The sequence below is a fragment of the Hemicordylus capensis genome, chromosome 1 (assembly GCF_027244095.1).
Source record: "Hemicordylus capensis ecotype Gifberg chromosome 1, rHemCap1.1.pri, whole genome shotgun sequence".
Classification (NCBI taxonomy): Eukaryota; Metazoa; Chordata; class Lepidosauria; order Squamata; family Cordylidae; genus Hemicordylus; species Hemicordylus capensis.
The window spans coordinates 410612100-410632774 of record NC_069657.1 but is presented as its reverse complement, the minus strand read 5'-3'; the positions used below and the strand labels follow the sequence as shown (position 1 = coordinate 410632774).

The following is a 20675-nucleotide window of genomic DNA, read 5'->3' as shown; positions in this document are numbered from 1 at the left end:
CTATGGAAGATGGCCTTTTGCATTTGAATTTGTTGTAGTTCTCAGTGTATGTGTGAGGCCTTCAGTTAAGTATTCCTCTGGATACTGCCGATGGAGATAGAGCTTAGTTATTGTGTGATGAAGCTGCTCTTGTCACACTATCAAGTGCCATGCTTGGTTATATAAATGATATAACAAGGCTATGGACTATAACCCCAAAAAGTGCAAGCATCTGTGAAGGAATTTAATTCTTTTCAAACAGCAACCCCAAAAAACTCCACCTGCTGTTCTCCCTATTGCTAATATCCCTGCAAGAGGGAAACTGTAGGAGGGTTAAAACATTTCCTCCGCTGGTGCCACAGTCCCAGTCTAGTTTATCCCTCCAAAACTTGCATAAGGGACTCATTCATGGTCAGTCATAAATTGCATTTGGAAACTCACAAGTTAGAAAAATTGATTGCAATGCAGCTTAGGGAGCTACTGATTGAGGAAACAAAGTCCAGAGTACAATGGAGTTAGTTGCATAGTTCTATGGAATGGCACAGGTGGATTTAATTTCACAGCCAAGACTGATTTCAATACATAGGATGAAGAAATTTCCCCAGATTAGGTGAGATAGCAACTGGGCCTTTTTGTCTAACTTGCTCACTGGTTTAGTAACTTACCATATTCCATACCAACAGGCATGGGTATACTTCTCTTCTGCATAACAGCATATAACCAAACACAGAAGGATTAGAGCAGGCACCCCCAAACTGCAGCCCTCCAGATGTTCCTGAACTACAACTTCCAGCATACCCAGCCACAAAAAATTGTCTAGGGATGCTGGGAGTTGTAGTTCAGCAACAGGGCCGCAGTTTGGGGATACCTGGATTAGAGTGTAGTGTTTACAGTTTAGGGTGACTTTATAGTCCTTGTTAAAAATGCAGGTGTGGAATAGCAAAATATGGTTATGGCTGTGAATTAGTGTGTACAAAATGGATTGTTTTGTTTGGAGTTCAAAACAAAATGCAAATCCCCAGAACATTTCATTGGAACAACTGATCAAGCTGGTTGTGCTGACGGAACAAGCTTGGAACACAGTGCCTTGAGTGTTCAGAGCATCATTTTGGAAGGCTGTTTCCCCCACCAAGGATATCTGGTCTACCAATTGGGGTTAGCCTGCCTCAGAAGACTGGTCTACCCAGTAGACCAGTCCTCCAAGGCCAGCAGCTGTGTGAAGTCCAGGGTGAAAGCCTGGTCCATCTGCTGACTCAAATTGGTAGACAAGCCTTCCCTTGACAAACAGCCCCCTAAAATGGCACCCAAATGGGTCATTCTGTTCCATGCATGCTCAAAACAGGCCTTTCATTTGAAGGGTGTTTTATTTCAAGCTCAGAACACTCCAAACGATCCATTCTTAGCTTGAAACTTTTTGCACACCCTACTGTGAACTGGTCACTTCTGCCTTAAATGCCTGGAAGCAGCAGCCTGGCTTCACTCAATTTCCACTTCAATGACATTTTAAAAGGGATAAGCAATCAATAGTAAATATAGGTGTTCATTCCCAAAGTGGATTTACTCCACCTGTACTTCATATTTACTCTCTACCGGAGGTACAAATTGTTTCAAAAGCAGCCCTGAGAACAGTAGCCAACCTTTTAGGGCTAGTGTGCTACAACTCAAGCCCTAGAGATAGTGCCACTGTAGCATGCACTACCGTAATAGGCAGTCTCCATGCTGTAGTCCAACTTCTGTAATCTACCAGACAGAATCTAGCTCAAGTCACATATACAAGCCTACTAAATTTCAAAGTCTTCTAGTAAGCTCCTTGACATTGTTTGTCCAATTTAGCACTATCAAAGCGTATGTGCTTATCAAAACTAGGGTTGCCAACACTGACTGAAGCAATTTCCAGCAAATGTTCACCCCCCTCCCCAGGACAAACTACTTAAAATGCCAGGATTAGTTTCAACAGTCACCTGGAAATTAATAAAGATCCCTGGAGAGCTGGCAACAATATGGGCAGCTTCACATTGTGGCAAGTATGTTGCCATGAACTCTTGGTTGCCACTGTGTGTGGGAACCTGAACACATTGTCCTTCCGCTGTCAGGACAGATATGCTGACATTGGGCATGTTGCCTAAAGTCACCAGTGAGCACTCTAGAAACCGGTAATTCACAGCAACTGTACTTGTGTTACATGTGAAGCTGCCCTGTGTCAAACATCTCGTAGAGGGCTGCTTTGGAGTCAACAGGCATCAAGTTTCATATGCCTGCTCCAGGCCATTGAACAGTGGAGAAGAAGTCAAACCTATAATCCATCCTATATCTTTCCCAAGGTGTCAGGCTCTTTTGTTTCTGTCCAGGAGGGCCACAAATTCCTGCTGGCTATCACAGATTCGTCAGCTGGGAACATCTTTTCTAGTCCTATAAAATAGACACCCAAAGAGCAGCTATAGCACTAAAGATTAGAAGGCTAATAATTATTCAAGTCCAGTTATTCATTCTGTTTATTGAATTGGAAAGAAAGGGAATACAAATATTTGTTAAGTGCTGTGCACCAACATGGAAAAGTGTAATTTTTTAAAAACCCCAATAAAAAGAAAAATCAGGAATTAATGTAGTCTGAATTGAACATTTTAAAGATATGTTTAATATACTACATATTTATAAAATAAAAAGTTAAGGTGTTCTGTAAATAATTAGTAAAACAAGTGAAAATAAATATGGAGACCCAAAGTTCTTATGTTTTAATGTAATAATAGTAAAGAAATTTTAAACTACGTAATATAATCCAAGAGGAGAGTAACAAAAATCCAGAAAGTTTAAGAACGCAATCCTTTGAAACATTTAATATCAGTCCATAGCAAATAGTCATTACATACCAAAAGCTCTAAGTGTTAACTAGTTCCACCACAACTCCATATAAATCTTGACAATTTAGAAATTTGAGAACAACAAAAGTTCTTTTCTTGATCTCTACAGCTTGGTTTGTAAGTACACACATGCTTTGAGGATCCGTTTCTTCCTCATACATTTTGAAGGAGCCGATAACTTTTTCCATCTGTGCCGAGAAGTGTTAAGAATTAAATCTAGTACACTTATCCTAAACAATGAAACACTTAAAAGATGGGGCACACTAAATTTCAAATTTATAAAAATATATTGGTATTAACCAAAATCTTAAAGTCAGAGGACACTTCACATACACACAACATGACTTAAAGTATGCAGTAAAACATGACATGTACCTAGAACAGTTGGTTCCATGACTGTTTGTGTTTCACGCACACACACTCATACAACACACACAGGCACGCACACTTTGCTGAATCCAGATAATCAAGAATCAGCAAATAGGAAATAGGTTTCTAGTTTGTGTTCCAGCAACTAGAGCAGCTACTGCAGACAACACTGCACAAGTCAATTAAGTCCACCCTGTTCAAAAAGTGTCAAAGTGTTTCCAAAATTCTCCTAATTGTCAAATGAGCAGTTTGTTCTATGGCAGCTGAAAATGGACTCAAGCCAAAGTAATAAACATTTTGACCATATATAGGATTGATACTCCAGTTTAACAGTTCATTTGAAATGCATCAAATCGAGGCAACTTGTGTGTTTGGGGGTACTGACAAAGGGCACCAAATCTTATTGAAAATTGGTTCTCTTTCTCTTTTCCTACCCCGAAATTACGAACTAGACATTCTTCTGCTGTTGACTAAAAAAAACAACACAAAATTAAATACAAGGACTCCCCTTCCCCCAAATATATCTATTGCCAGCACAGACCTGGGCTTGAGAGAAAACATTTTAAACTTAAAGCCATTTATTTTCCTTTGGGGTGGGAGATTTACTTTTTAGTTAAGATGGTATTAAAACACCTAATATTAGATTAATTACATTCAACAATACCTGCTTGGAAGCCAGAATGAGATTGGCAAAAGTTGAGTAGTTTTCCACCTGTGACTTCATATTAAAATTTGTATTATGTGCATTTCAAAACAAAAATAAGAACAGTGAGGGAACTTAAACATTTACAAAGCTATCTTAAGGACAGCATAAAAATTAACTTCATTTCCTCTTTTGTGTTCCTTCCTTAAAATGACTTACCTGATAATATAGTCGTGATTATAGCCAGTGTGCATACTGTTGTTGGGTAGAAAAGCCTAAGGCAAAATGCAAACCTCCCTAAGATACGGCCAGCAGTTAGCTGTTGCTCCAACCTTTACAATCCAGAGTATAAGTGTTTTTCTAATATATAATAGAGCATGTCGCAGATATGCCTTATTCCTTGTCTTCTCCTGTGCAACAGGAACGGTCTAATTTTTGGTTTATTTCACTCCACACATTAGGGGAAAAAAATTAGGCTGTTCTCCTCCTCAGTCCACAAGGAATCCTAGTTGTGTTACTGCAGTCAGTTAACTTTATTGCAAGACAAGTCTTGACTGTGTTTCATTTGGTTCAGTGCATTATCTCACATAATGGGAGACTGTGTCATGCAGCAGAAGTAAAGTACCCCATCTGAAGAGCTATTGCTTAAAATTGCATTGCCTGCATTATGCAACTAAGTTTAGAAACGGTTCTCAAAACACATGGTTCTCATTCAGTTCTGTACTCTGAAGGGTGTGGCCAAAAAATCCAGAAGTACCTCAATAAGGGGGGAAATATGAGCAGCAGTGTTTCCATTTTGGTGCTCTTAATTTGGTTTTTATCTGGTGTTATGCATTTCAAAGAAAGTGAAACTGGCTTCAAATTCACTCAGCGATATGGGGGTCTACACAGGAAGTCTCAACTACTACCGGTAGCACCAGACTAAATCGACTATAGAAATCAATGAGTGCAAATCAAACTGACTGGTGCACACTTGATCTTTCACTCTCAACTTCCTTTCCAGTCTCTCCTAAGGTAGCTTTGAGTTACCAAGCCAGCACCATGTCAGAAATACAACTGTGAAGATACAGAATGGGAGTATTTGCAAAAATAAAGTTTTAAACTGGCTCAGAAGTAGACTATAAAAGCCCTCCAATAATTAAAAAAAAACAAATCTTAAGGTCAAAACAGTTATACATGGACAGTTATAATATAACAAAATTACTCATAAAATAAGCTGAAACAGAACAGCTTAAATGAGCCAGAATGTGAGTGTACATTTCTCTGCTGCTCTTAAATCCATTCTAGGACACAAGAGGAAGGCATTCTGCTGTTTAAACATTTCTCTGTAAACCTGATCTGCACATATACATTTAGGATTTGTATTATTAAAATAGAGTTCTGTGTTTATTCAAAGAGAGACTTTGAGCTGAACAACTGAATTATGTCATTAAGTAATTGTAATATCATTTGTTTGGTTTGGAGGTATTTAAGGACATTCAATCAGGAGTCTGATCAAATCAAAAGGCTCTGAAGGAATATTGTAGCGTGTTTGGGTTAAGGGATATAAACAAGTGCAGTGGCCATAACTCTAATTTCTCATCAGAGAAACTGTGCATTAAAAACACACACAAAAAAACCCACCACACACAAGACAAGTTTCCTTCCAATCCTGGGTCTTTCCATCTTCGGTTCCACAAGGATGTGTTTAAACTGTTCTTTTCAGACTCAAGAGAGGCCCTGAGTGCCATTTTACTAGGAGGGGGGAATTAACCCTATTCTGAAATAGCTGAATAGGGCAGACACTGGGCTAATTTTCTTTACTAATTGTCCCTTGCACGCAGAACATTAAGGACCATTCCTAATGCCAGGTGACTGAGACCACCTCAGAAAAAGGTCCTCAAAAGAGAGTGATATGGAAAGCTTGTACACTGTATATATTTAATTCATAGAAGACCATCACCTCACTATTTTTTTTTAAGATAATGCTACAAATACTACCCTCATTTTAGATCTTTATTATGCTTTAAATAAGAATCATTGCACAAGTTAAGGCCAATTTGGAATTTTCATTTATTAACTTCAGAAATTACATTGTAATTGTTTAATTGGTGATTCTGAAATCTCTCAAATTGTTTTCTCAGTGGTAAACAATTTTTTTAAAAAATAATACTTCATATAGTCTGTGTAAAACTCCTGCCAGCCAAAATGGTCTTACACAACACTCCAGAGGAGCACCAGTTATACTGCATTAACTTGTAGATGACACTTTTTAAGCTGGTTTAAATTCCAAAATGTATACAAATGAAGTCACTTTAATGCTATAAATAATTTATTCTTTAAAAAAAATCGTGCTGTTAACCCCTTTACAGGGTAACAAGCTATGTGAAAAGTACAAAACCTTTTGTCAAGTGTGATACTGAGAGTGCTTTTTTCATGTCATTCACTGGTTTAACATCTGGGTTTAGATATACTGCGCAACGGGCAAGGCTAGAATCCATGAACCAAGCTGCAAAGATCTCAAGCTAAATAAGGCGGAGAGACTCAGAGAAACAAGAGAAGGAAATACTTTCCTATCCAACATGTACTCTTCAGACTAAAGCACTCTATCAAGCCTTCTAAAACTGTTAAATAAAAGGTCTTTCAAACAAGCATTTAAACTTCATTACACAGAAGAGCAACAAGAACAGTAGTCTGCCTGACAAAATGGCAGAAGGGAAAAATGTATATACGGAGTTCAATGGTTAGCCTGAATGTAGCACAGTTCTTCACAACCGATGGGGGGTTACTTCAACATGGTGTCCAACAACATTCTAACGACGTGCTTCATTTCAACTGTTTACTATGAAGCAAGGTGGTAAAATGTTTGGCCCCAGTCGGGCTTCAGAAATGGTTCTTTTTTTCATGACGAGCATGTCTGTCCAGCTATCAATCATGTGTTTGCACCAAATCCCAAGCCATTTAAAATACGACTAAATTTAAGTTAAACAGAAGTCGTCTGCTCCAAATTCACCATCAACTATCCATGCTACTGCATTCCTCTAAGGGGAAAAAAACATGGGATGTAAAAAGAAAAAAAGAAAAAGAAAATCTTTATATATCCATGTTAACCTCTGCCATGACACACATATTCATATTTAAGGAAGGCATACACTTTTAAAAGAAACATAGGAACTTGTTCACAGTAGGCAAACTGGACAGTTAAAAATCACCCTCATGCTACTTCTGTTTGTCCAAAGGCTTTTATGCTGCTTGTTTAACTCTGAAGGGCTTCAGAAACTGTTTGCAAAGCATCAGAGGGGCTGTTAGAAGAGACAAGTGTTTTGCACTCAAAAGAGATTCACTGGATCACAGAAAATATCTTGAATTGAAACGTTTCTTCCAATAGTGGACAGCCATTAAAAAAAAACTAGTTAACAGCAGTTTTGCTATATGACTGTTATAACAAGTACTGCATTTGCCCAAATAGAAGACAATGACTGAATTTAAGAGGAGACCCATAAAATAGAGATTAAATACAGGTTATACCTGAAGGTACCCAAAAAGAACAGAATTATGAACTTAAGATGACCCCCTGATTTTTATCTTCAAAGAATGTGGGAAAAATCTGGTCTTGGATTCAGGTAAATACAGAATTGTGGAAAATGTTGACTAAAAAAAGTCAAATAATTCTACAAGGTAACTAAAGAAACTGACAAGATTGTTTAATTCAACTCGAATTCCCTATTAAACAGGATATTTTCAGTTCTCTTTTTTGTAAGAAAATATTATTCATATCATGCTGCAGCTTCTCAGCATAAATCTCTAAAGCCAAAACCTTTTGATATCTTCAAAAATTGAGATGGCATATTTAACAAAAGTCTGTTCACTCGACAAGCTTCTTACTACAGCCTAATTCTAATGGTAATATTTTTTTCATGCCACATTTTTTAAAAAGCCAACTGCATGAAGGAAGAGCATCTAAACTAGTGAGCAGTCAAAAAGGGGAGAAAGGCAAGTCACATTTTCCCTGGCTTGAACTAGTATCCAGAAAGCACTTTGTGGCTGCCAACTAGGGAAAGAACAGAGCCAGTGGCAATAAGGTTCCAGCCAAAATCTAAGAAGTAATCTAGAATTAGAGCTCTGGTTTGCCTGAGCTATTCAAGCTCTTTCCTTCTCTTGTAATGAATGCCGCTCCAATTAACTTAATAAGCAAGATACTTTTCAGTTCAAAGCAAGAGAAAAGCTACATCAGTCTCAGTTTCAAAAGGATATTCCTTTCTGGTTTACTAGAATCCAGATTTGTTATGTCACACCAGTTAAAGAAGTCCAAGCACCACATTTTGGAGAACATGAACATTCACTCACTGGGAGGATTATTATAATACCTTCTATCCCATTTACCTTTCATTTCTTCAGCACACTGAACTATCATTTTCAATTATCTATCTAAATGGGTGCCAGCATCAAGAACAATGTGCATTATCTGCAGATTTAGGCTGACAGACTAATGTGTGTGCATGATGGGGGAAAAGGGGATCTTGCTGATCTTTCCTTCTCTCAACAGTCCACTATGCCTCCTGAAAGTATTACTTGAGGGATGCAGGACCCTCAAGGATACATTTTCAGGAGGGCCAGTGGGCTGTAGAGGGAAGGAAAGATCAGCAAAAGTCTCTCTCTCTCTCTCTCTCACACACACACACACACACACCCCCTCCCTGTTGCATGCACACAACATTAATCTGAATGTCAGTTATCATCCTTTAATGTTCAAATTAAATTAGAAATTACACTACTGATTTTAATCTAAGGTTTAATGTACTCCTCAAATGTGAAGTGACTTGTTATCCTGACTCTTTCCCCCCCTGAACAAGTTGCTGTGGCACCTGACAAGATTTTTAAGGTTAGCACAACACAAACAGTGTAAAGCATCTGAAATTAGGAATTCAAAACACAAACTGACAGATCCAATAATATAACAGAATATTATTGAGTATTATTATGTTACTGAGTAGGGATAAATTTATCTGTTCTAATGTGAGTAGATCATGATGATAGCACTAATTTGATTTATATGGGTGAAATGTAAATAAATAAATGTATGCATATTTATAGAATGTGTTGCATCCAAGGAGAAGATCTGCGTTCCTCTATGAAGAAGATTTTACAACACTGAAATTTTCAATATAGTTTACATTTATATTCATTCTTTGTTCCTCTTTTCTGTTATATTATTGGATCTATCCATTTGTTTAAAGTTTTTGGACTGTCAAAAGCTTTGAGAAGAGCATTAACTTTACCCACAAGGAAGCAGGACTCCCTTTTACACAACAGATGTGTAAACTCTTTCCTAACTCATAATGCTGCAATCCTAGCCTGGTCACTGTATAAACTACAGGCCACGGTACTGGCTGGCTAATTCAGTGTATTCAGTACACTTCACTTTTTGGAAGCTATTGCTCTCCTAATGCTGCCAGATCATGACACTGCAGTGAATAGAAGCCACAATTGGCAGAATCTCCTGTGTCAGCACCTAACCATTACGTTTCTTGATTTTCTCTCTTGTTTGCCCACTTCCTCCATGTCAATAATGCATAGCACCTCCCATTTCCAGCCCAGTCCTACTTTCTGCTTGGCTCTGCCTTTCACCAGCTCCATATCTACATCACCATTATTCCCATACATCTCTGCTTTCAGGCCACTGCCTATTTTGTCTCACTTCCTTCAGCCACTGCCTCCTGACCATCTTCCTTAGCACTTCTCTACACAGCATATATCCCCCTCTGATGTTAAGCACTGAAGTTTCTCCAGATACCCTCCTCAATTATCCCTTTTTTGTTGCGATGCCCCCTTTCCTCAAGTCTCATTCTCTAGCTTCACTTCCATCGGGTTTCTTTCTTAATTCACTGGGTCGTTCTGCACCTTCTCTTCATCCTTCTTGCTCCTGAGTTCCCTTCAGCCTCCCTATCTCTCAGGACTTCTTTGCAGGCCTCAGACATCTCAAGTTGGGGTTTAACCCCAGCCAAACTCACAATTTCCCACTTCTTTACTGAAGATAGACTGCAACCCATCTGTAACAAAGATCTAATGGTCACAAATGCAATACAATGCAGACTGCTAAGTGTGGATTAAAAAATAGTGACCTGGCATCCCAGTGCCAATCACTCCCCCCGCCTATCAACAATCACACTGAACCCCGCCCCCCCCCCCGCCCACACACACCACAACACCAGACACCCACTACATGCATGGCCACTTGCTGCTCATATTTTGATTTACCCAAATGGGAGTACAGATTTTGCTCATCTTTTATGTGATGCACTGCTACCCTATTTTGAGTTTGATGGTTTCAAAGGAAGGTGGTGTTCTTAAATACCAGCACTATAACAGGGGCTTCAATTTGACTGTCCTCTTATGTACAGAATGATCAATTACATCCGAATTGTTCTATGCTTGTGATAACCAAGACACCCAGTTATTAATTCACTCTTACAAGCTTTACTCTTACAATATATAAGTTATATTTTGTTTACCTTCAATATCCTGGTTGTCTACAAAAGGTGCTGGTCCCCATATTCTAACAGTGCCATCATCAGAGGCACTGGCCATCATGGATGGAATCTGCGGGTTCCAACTCACACAGTTGACTGTACGCGTGTGTCCCGTCAGCTCCGCAATTGGCAGCTCACTACGTTTGTGCCAAATATATACTTTGTGATCTAAGACAGATAGATTTGAAGAAACATGAGAACCATCTTCAAGTTCAATACATTATCTATAAACAATATGGCAATGATCCATGTACTGGCCATCTGCACACTAAAATTCCATGCATGTCAGAGAACTGAAATTTACAAAAAGCCCGATGAACGATGCATCCAACAACTCCAAGAAGATTTTTCTGGCCCTTATGACTCCCATATGTAAATTGATAGCAAGTACTAACCTTCTCTGCACGGTGAAGATATTTGTAGGTAAATGAAATGCATTATATTTTTAAAACAGAATCTATACTGTCCAAATAATGTTACTTCCTCCCCAAGTCCTCTATATGGCAAGACTGGAACCAAGTCCTTTGCTCACATACTTCCTCACTATCTGGACTACCTTTATGGGTGGGAAAGAGAACTTGAAACAGAGAGATCCTGCAGTTAGCTCATCTAAGACTGGATACTGAAACTCCTCTCTAGGGATGTGCATAAAACCAGTTTGCCCGGTTCGGTTTGAATTCAAACCGGGTTCGAACCAGGAGGGGGTTGTTCGGTTTTGGTTTTGCTCGAATCACCCTCTGGTTTGGTTCAAATTCGAACCGGTTTTGAACCTCAAAAAGTGGGTGGGGTGGTAGCTGGCACCCATGGGTACCTGCCACCCAAACCCCAACGCAATCGGACACTCGTACAATTTTTGTTAATGAATTTTTGAAATTTATTTTTATTTTTTCCTCATAGGGTATAATGAGACTCAAACCAGCCCATTATTCCCTATTGTGGAGCACCCCTGGGTGCCAACAACCACCCAAACCCTGAAGCATTCGGACACCCCAATGATTTTTTATGAATATTTAAAATATTTTTAATTATTTTTCTCATAGGGTATAATGGGTATAATGGGACCCAAACCAGCCCATAACCCCTATTGTGGAGCACCTACGGGCACAAAAGTGGGGTGGGTGGTAGGCACCCAGGGGTGCCTATCACCCACAAAACCTCAAGGCAACTGGACACTCCTCCTTAAAGCCACTTGTGGGGTGCTGGGGTGGCCCAGAGTGAGTGGTGGTCTAGTGCACAGAGGGTGCCAACCACCCCCATGGGTTGCTAACCCATGGGGTACTGGGTTTTATTGTTTCTGAGGTGTTCAGAGTGTAGATTCTTTGGTAGCATATTAGATTTTCAATGACAAACCATGAATCCACTCTCATCTGCTAACCTTAAGGACACATACACTTCAAAAATCGCTTAAAAATCAGCCCTTTGCCCAATTCCTTTCAAATAATCCTGATAGGTTTCTTGCCCCCCTTGGGCACTACCACCCACCACACTCTGCTGTAGGCCACCCCTTTGCCTCTGACGTGAAGTTATACATTTGCTAACACCTCCATGCTTCTTTTTGGAGAAAAACCTTAAAGATGTGTAAACTTCAAAAATCAGCCCTTTGCCCAATTATTTTCAAATAATTCTGATAGCTTCCTTGCCCACCTTGGGAACTACCACCCACCACACTCTGTTCTAGGACACCCCTTTCCCCCCCGACGTGAAGCTATACATTTGCTGCAATCCTCATTATTATCCTGCTAACTGGGCAAAGAGGCACCTTCTACCATGGTGATTCTCTTTATTTAGCAGAGGGAGAGTAACTGGCCCTATCCACCCCCAGCACAGTACTTCCAGTGACTGTTGCTGGTGTGTGTCTTATGTTTATTTTTAGAATGTGAGCCCTTTGGGGACAGGGAGCCATCTTATTTGTTATTTCTCTTTGTAAACCGCCCTGAGCCATTTTTGGAAGGGCGGTATAGAAATAGAATTATTATTATTATTATTATTATTATTATTATTCCCTATGAGGAATTCAAAAATAGTTTACAAATTCATCAATAATCGGAGGAGTGTCTGATTGCCTTGGGATTTCGTGGGTGGTAGGCACCCCTGAGTGCCTACCACCCACCCCACTTTTGTGCCTCTAGGTGCTCCACAATAGGGGATAGTGGGCTGGTTTGGATCCCATTATACCCTATGAGAAAAATTAAAAATATTTCAAATATTCATAAAAAATCGTAGGAGTGTCCAATTCCTTTGGGGTTTTGGTGGTTATTGGCACCCATGGGTGCTCCACAATAAGGAATAATGGGCTGGTTTGAGTCCCATTATACCCTATGAGAAAAAAATTAAAATGCATTTCAAAAATTCATTAAAAATCGTACGAATGTCCGATTGCTTTGGGGTTTGGGTGGTAGGTACCCATGGGTGCCAGCTACCACCCCACCCACTTTTTGAGGTTCAAAAAGTTTGACTAGAACCACCCCGTTTGGTTCGAATTCAAACCTTTGAACCACCCCGGTTCGAATTCAAACCAGTTCGCACATCCCTATTCCTCTCTCCAGTGCTTTCAGCATCATTATACTATTATCATCATCATCATCTACATTTTATATCCCGCTCTTCCTTCAAGGAGCCTAGAGCGGTGTACTACATACTTAGGTTTCTCCTCACAACAACCCTGTGAAGTAAGTTAGGCTAGGAGAGAAGTGACTGGCCCAGAGTCACGCAGCTAGTCTCATGGTTGAATGGAGATTTGAACTCGGGTCTCCCCGGTCCTAGTCCAGCACTCTAACCAGCACATCAGACTGGCTCCTGCATTCCAACAACAATGGTTTTCTATCTGTTGAGGTATATGTCTATGCATGATAAAACTGGGGGCACAGGAGGAAGCAGACAAACCTAAGGACCACACCTCACCTCATCACAAGTAAAGGGGAAGGGAAGCAATACCTAAATAGCCCCTTAGTGGCCTTAGACAGATATCAAGTTCCTTCAAAGCAACTTTTATCAGGGCAGAACTGATCTGAAACAGATTTATAATGCCAAGTTGTATTTAATTTAGTATACCCCTACAGCTGGCACAGTTACAAATTTATATGTCCAACAAAAAAATTGTACATAACAGTTTTTGTACATGGGGCAACTGTGTCCTGTTGTTGGTTTTGTCACTGTGCAGTGAGGCACCTTTTTAATGTGGCGATTCTCTTTATTTAGCAGGAGGAGAGTAATTGGCCCTATCCACACCCAGCACAATACTTCCTATGACTGTTGCTGGTGTCTATCTTATGGTTTCTTTTTAGACTGTGAGCCCTTTGGGGACAGGAATCCATCTTATTTATTTATTATTTCATTATGTAAACCACTTTGGAAACTGTTGTTGAAGAGCGGTATATAAATATTTGTTGTTGCTGAAGGTATGAACAGTGATCCTATCGGCCTGGTTGCATGTCATTGTGAAATTGCCTGCACTACTGAGTAACTACAAGTCACAGTGACTAGCAAGAGGTGAGGGATGGGTTTTTTTGCCCGATATTAACAGTCTATAGTAACAAGTTTGTGATTTGTTTCAATTAATGCCTGTTCGGATAGAAACAGTTACTAGAAGAACTTCAAAATGCACAAGAGTGATTAAATATATACTATATACATATAAGCACTCTCTGCAAAGAGAAGCTTTTGACAGCAATTAAGGATCTAGAACACTGTAGTCAGTTCCAAAAGTACTCTAAACCTAAACACTCATTTCCCAACCCTCACAAATCATGCTAGAATTACTTGCTTTCCCTCTAAAAATAACATTTTTATTTTTTTTTGCTTTTTAACCAGGTTGCCACAACATCAGAAGTGCAAACACGTCTGCTTCTATTTGAATTTTTACAATCTCCCAATGTTAAGTTAACTGTAATACATGCTTTGTGTAGCTTTTAATCATTGCAGAATTCACCTTAAGGTCACAACACTCAGCACTTTCTCTCAAGAAAAGAGAGAGCCTTTTGCACTACTTTATATTTGCATATACAGAGTCAGAAGTCCACTTTACTCCCAGGGCAGACCCTTTAATGTTTGGGGCTGGTAGGTGAAAAGCCTACCTAGCTGAGAACATACCTTTACATATAAGAGGTTATGACATTTAAATCTGTTACTTTTTTTTGAACATAGAGACTTTCACAGCAGCCACATTTGCAACAATTCAGTGCAAAGAGGCAACAGCCTCAGGCAGTCCAATCTAAATAAGGTGCCATCAGCTTCAACTACTGCTGGGTAGTTTTTAGACACTGAAAATGAAAAAAATAAAAAGCTGTTCTAAGTTGACCTGGATAAATTAATCTTCACATTCATGTCAAACAAACAGTAGGCTGTAACTAAGTGATTTGTCCCTGCTGTCTTGTGTAGTGTAAAGATACATCAAGAGTCGATAACAAGATGACCAACACCAAGAGTCAATACACTTGCACAGACATCCCTGAGGCAGAAACTGTTTGGGAGGGGAAGGGGTTAAGGCATGCATGACAACTGATAGGATTATTTACTGTGGCAATGGACTGAAGATAAAAGTTATCAAAAAAGGTGCTGTTCTCAAGTGAAGAAAAGATACACACTGAATTACACAGAAAAACTTTGCTTTAGGATGCTTCATTTGGAGAGACCACCTATGATTGCTCTCCTTTTTTCTGACGTTTTGGTGAGCTACAGGAGAACTGTTGCCTTCTCTGTATTAAGTCACAATAAAAGGTAAAGTGTGCTGTCAAGTCAGTTTCAACTCCAGGCGACCACAGAGCCCTGTGGTTTTTCTTTGGTAGAATACAGGAGGGGAATATAAAGCAAGAGCCTGAGAGCAAATCAGTGCCTAGAATAGTTCCTAATACAATTGCACAGCTGAGACAAGACTAAAAAAGGACGGACATGTTTATTTCACTCTGTGTGCTAGATATTCAAAGCACATGTCATAAGCAATTGGACATACTAGATCTGCTACAGGATATGAGACCTTTTTCTCTTGCTGTAATTAACTATGCTTGGGATGACAAAACTCATCTGGAATTACATGACCACACCTACCTTTGGAAAAACAAACCTATTCCAAATAAAGATTGTTACTCAGAGTCATCTGACCAAAAGTATCTTTGTACATAACACATTAATCCTACCAAAACTACAGTAATTGCTATCAACAATAGCACCAAAGATGCAACCACACACCCAACCTCTCTCTGAAGAAGAGTCTTGCTTTCTACGAACAATTCATTACGTGGGGGCGGGGGGGGATTACTTTGCTAATTAAAATATGGATGCAAAAAAGACAACTTTCACTTATGTAGGAAGCATGTGCCTGAAATGTATCCAAACAAAGATCAGAAGCAGCAAATGTTACCTTCACTGCCACTAGCGATGAAGTCTTCATTATGGCCTCCAAAACATGAGTGAATCGTGTAAAACCCTTGTGTAACTCCTTGGTACTTTCTCACTAAAACTCTGTCTTGCAAATCCCATAAATGAACTCCCTGAGAAGAAAGAACACGATTAAGTTTGTTATTTATAACATTATAGTAGCTTTTCAATAGTTTGGTTTCCATCATACCCAAACTGGATAACACAAACTAATTCAAAACAGAGAACACAGTCAATTTTATGTGCACCAAAGACACACACTTCTATTCTATGGTCATCTTCTACCTCTAGAACCCGTTTTCAAGACTCATTATTTGGAAGGCATGTTATGCGATTCAACCAGATTTTTAATTGAGTGATTACCATAACGTTTGGATGTACAGTGATAGATATGTTGTTGAAAGCCATTCTGGGACAGCAAGCCACATTTGGATTAAGACTAGTAGTCTACCTTTTAGAAAATGGCTTCAAACCATGAAAGTCAGTTGGGTATAGTACAAATGACACTTATGTGTGCCCATGACACAGGAATCAGAGTACTTTATCCATACCAGTCCCATATGCTGTGAGCAGCTGAACTCAGTTTCATGCCTTTATATGGATTTCATATGCAACTTTGTAAATATAAAAAGCTGAGATTGGTCATTATTCTTAACCTACTTGCTGTGGAATTGTCCACAGACATTCTCCTTCCTTCTATCCTCCCCCAGTTCCTAGAAAGCAGGGAGGACACTGGAAAGGGTAGTCAACATGAACACTGCACTGCGATAGAACACTAATGGCTGTTTCCCCCTCCTTGAACAACATACTTTCTGTCGGGCAGGGAGAGAAGCTGTGTGCCATTTCCATTAGCACAAGCCTTGAGAAATTTTCCTTGGAATTAGCCCTAAAATTTAAGAGTCAGGCAATGGACACCTGGCAAAATTATTGGACTTTGTGACAGACATTGTGGAGGAGGAGGGTAAATGTGCTTCTCTTTATCCCCTTTACAAGTAACATACGTAGAACAGAAATAGGGTTGTCTGGGAAAAATTTTTTTATTAAATAATTCTACCCCTTTCACATCCCACCCCTTGCTATAGTCAGAAAAGCATAAAAAGGAACAAAGCCAGCCAGACCCATTCTGTTTGCTAAACCTCAGGAACTCAACAGGCCTAGGTGAACTCTTTTATCTGTCTCAATCAGGCAGGAGAGAAAGAGAGCCCAATCAGATCACCTGGCTATCTGGCAAAGGTTTTCTACCACAGGCAAGTGACCTTTTGCAAGACTGCCACAATCCATCACTTCCTCAAGCTGCAACATTCAGATTATAGTTTTTGTTGAAACATGTTCACTTACCTGAGTTGCTACATTTAACAAAGCTAACCGGCCATTTTTTGAAATAGTAAAAGACATAATTGGATGATCTTCTTGTACTCTGAAAATAAAAGAATACACAACTCAAAACGGAGTCATTATTTTAAATCAAAGTTTAGAATTTCTACACAATAACTACAGTCTTGTCATCCTTTATTACCATGGCTTTTCAGACACAGAAGCTCCAGTTATGTCAGTATTAACATCTGCATTAATAGACTGCTGTCCTTTCAAGACTGTTTTTAGAAAAAATCCCATTTTCAAATGAGCACATGAACTACAAAAACTGACTTTTAAATAATCAGCACTAAGAAATAGTACTATGACATTCATTTATCTAACAGCATTTATCTAACAGACTATTAAGAGGAGTTAGTTACATGTTCCTGTCTGTCAGGTCCTCAAAGTTATAGCCCCGAATTCGCTGGTGTGTATCTGACGCCAACACAGTCTTCCCATCACTCAAGCACCACAGACATTGCACTCTCACTCCTTCCCAGGAGTCAAGGAGATTACCGTCTAAATCCTAAACAAGAAAAACCATACAGGGAAGGAATTAGAAAAACTATCTTCATTTCAAGCAAATGGCAATGTGAAAAACACATTCTGCTCTAATATCAGTGCACAAGGATGTGATGTTGTACACAGAAGGAAGAGAGATATTAGGCAGTTAAACAACTGCACAGAATTGACGAGGATACTGCTATAAATGACTTAATGTTCCAAGGCCTTTCCCACAGCTTTGGGAAATAAAGAGACACTATATTTCATGGTCTTTTGACTGTGCTGATTACTGTTTTTCTCTGCATATTGACATGTGTAAATACAAACATGCTAACACACATTTCATGCATGTGTAAGAGGAGTTATAGTCCATAAAAATTTGGGCCACAATGGATATTAGCCTTTATAGAAAGGAGTCCTTCAAGTAGTAGACATCCACAGATTCAAGTATTCAAAGCATTCAAAGTTAATTCTGCTTGAAAAGAATCCACCAGACAAAAAATCACTCAACATAAAAAAAGATCTTGACATGTTGTTCAGTTAATTTCAATAGTAAGCTCCTGTAACTGGTTCTGCAGGAAGCTTTTCAATGAGAAAAACCTGTAGAAGAGAAATTCTAGTGCAGAAATCTATGCCTTTCCATATGAAAAGCACAGAAAAGTGATAGCACACAAATACAAGTATACAAGCCAATGATGTACATATAAAGAGGAACATGACTTACACACTGGTAGAACTGCCCACGCTGCCCTCCTGTCACAAAACGTTTTCCGTCTGGATTCCAGGCCACACTTGTTAAACTGTCTTCATGAGACTGGCTCATCTTTGTCCTCAGTTCCCCCGTCTATGGAACATAAGAACAGCCTTGCTGGATCAGGCCCAAGGCCTATCTAGTCCAGCATCCTGTTTCACAGAGGCCCACCAGATGTCTCTGGGAAGTCCACAGGCATAACGCCATGCCTTCTCTACGGCTGTTAGTATTGAGAAGCATCGTACCTCTGAGGCTGGAGGTGGCCCATAGTCCCCAGACTAGTAGCCATTGATAGACCTGTCCTCCATGAATTTGTCTAACCCCTTTTAAAGCCATCCAAGCTAGTGGCCATCACCACATATACAATAATGTACAAAGGACTTTAAAAACCATGAGCTTCTACTTGTATTAAAATGTGTTCAGGAATAAAACATATTTATTTAATACTTATTTAATTTATCTATCATCACATAACTCAAAAGGATTCTCAGGGGCAGGTTACAATATTAAAATGCCTATAGAATAGTGATAATGAATGCTAGTTAAGAAATATTAAACTTCAATAAGAGCCAGCGTGGTCTAGTGGTCAGAGTGCTGGACTAGGACTGGGGAGACCCGAGCTCAAATCCCCATTCAGCCATGATACTTGCTGGGTGACTCTGGGCCAATCACTTCTCTCTCAGCCTAACCTACTTCACAGGGTTGTTGTGAGGAGAAACTTAAGCATGTAGTACACCACTCTGGGCTCCTTGGAGGAAGAGCAGGATATAAAATGTAAACAAACAAACAAACAAATAAATAATAATACACAAGCAATAAAATGATACTACAGGTCAGTTATAGCCACTTCCCCCTCCAAAGTCAGTGTCTTAACTGCTTGCCTAGGAGATAAGGATGGAATTAGCCTCCCAGAGTTCCAAGGATTCTACTGCTGAAAAAGTCCTTTTACTTATTCCTCATCCATCTAACAAGGGAAGGACTTTGAACAGGGTCTGTTAGCATGTATGTGAATACTGATGAGGGAAAACACATTCCCTTATTTAACCAAACAGCCCGACGTGGGTGAGTGACCCCAAGGTGCGCGCTACGTCCACTTACTTCCAGTCCAAGGAGAGGACGGGGCGGTAGGCAGGTACGCTGCCACCCCACTAGACCTGTTTTTTTAGTGAGCAACGGTGGGGAGGGAAATGCAGTGGGACAGCGGTGAGTAAGTGCACCCTCCCCCACCCTTAAAGTTATTCCTGCCTTCGAATTGCCTGGTGTTCGAACTTGTTCAAAGGCCTATAAAAGGGCCTCTGAACAGGTCCGTGCACATCTTTAACATATGTTCTCCCTTCAGTTCATTCATGAAATTGACCAAGCAGCTACATTTTGAAGTTCTTGAACAGTCTCTAATGGACAGTCCTATGTAGCATGTATTACAGTAGTTGAGCCCAGAGGTTACCAAGGAACATATCACAGTGGACAAATTGTCCTCCTCCATATTTTAAGCTACTAAAAAGCACTTTTGCCACAGCTACCACCTGAGAGTCCAGGAACAAAGCTGAGTTCAGCAATACTTCTAAGCTATGCAACTGATCCTTAAGCCTGCAACTGGTCAGAGTTCATCTAGAACAGGGGAGTCATCAACTTCCAGTCAAGCCTCCCACCATAACGCCAATGACCTTCAGTTTATTCATCCTCATCCATCACTGTGGAGCTTTGTATGTTCAAAATATGCATCTTAAATGCTAAGCTTAGCCCCCATTCCAATGCACCAAGTATTTCAAAACTGAGATTAAAGATTTCACAGCTCTCAGGTTTCTACAGAATTGACAATGGAGAGCATTAGAGAACATTTTATTTTAAAAGTTTGCTAAATTTAATTCCAGCACTATCAACTATGGATAAAGCATTTTAAATAATATTTTGACAACATTTAAATGTTTTAGAGCTGGTTCATCAAAAAGGAAGCAAACTGGAATTTTTTGAAGGACCACCAAGTTGGAGCAATTTTTATTTTAAAATGTATTTCCATGGGGGATGAGGGCACTGCTCTATTCTGAATGAGATTTTAAAACTTTTATATAAAAATATGTTATTAAAATTTACCTACAGCCTAAAGGCAGAATGTTAAAAATCTAAACAGGTAAAATTGAATTTTAAAAGATATAGAGGGAAAGCAAAGCATATCCAATTCTATTTTGTAAGAAGGCCTTCCACTTTTGATAACTTTTGTTTTTAAACTGGGTAAGTTTACTCTGCTTTCCTTTTATATATTTTCTTAAACACTAGTTTGTGCATATGCTGCCCTAATACAAAACTAAATACAAAACTAATGACAGTGACCTGTA

At 39.4% G+C, this 20675-nt stretch overlaps 1 protein-coding gene across 2 annotated transcripts in view; it reads right to left on the bottom strand.

Moving 5' to 3' along the window:
• Positions 1–2453: 2453 nt before the first annotated feature.
• Positions 2454–20675, bottom strand: part of WDR26 (WD repeat domain 26) — a 58048-nt gene continuing 39826 nt past the window's right edge. The window contains exons 9-14 of one of the 2 annotated variants that reach the window (XM_053308043.1): positions 18316–18435; positions 17468–17613; positions 17070–17148; positions 15715–15844; positions 10341–10526; positions 2454–6869 (exon numbers count right to left, since the gene is read on the bottom strand). In XM_053308043.1, the coding sequence (XP_053164018.1) occupies positions 6844–6869; positions 10341–10526; positions 15715–15844; positions 17070–17148; positions 17468–17613; positions 18316–18435 (687 nt within the window). In that variant the 3' untranslated portion in view covers positions 2454–6843. Of the gene's footprint in view, positions 6870–10340; positions 10527–14460; positions 14618–15714; positions 15845–17069; positions 17149–17467; positions 17614–18315; positions 18436–20675 lie in introns of those variants that run through there. The other variant, XM_053308033.1, reaches the window with a different exon arrangement.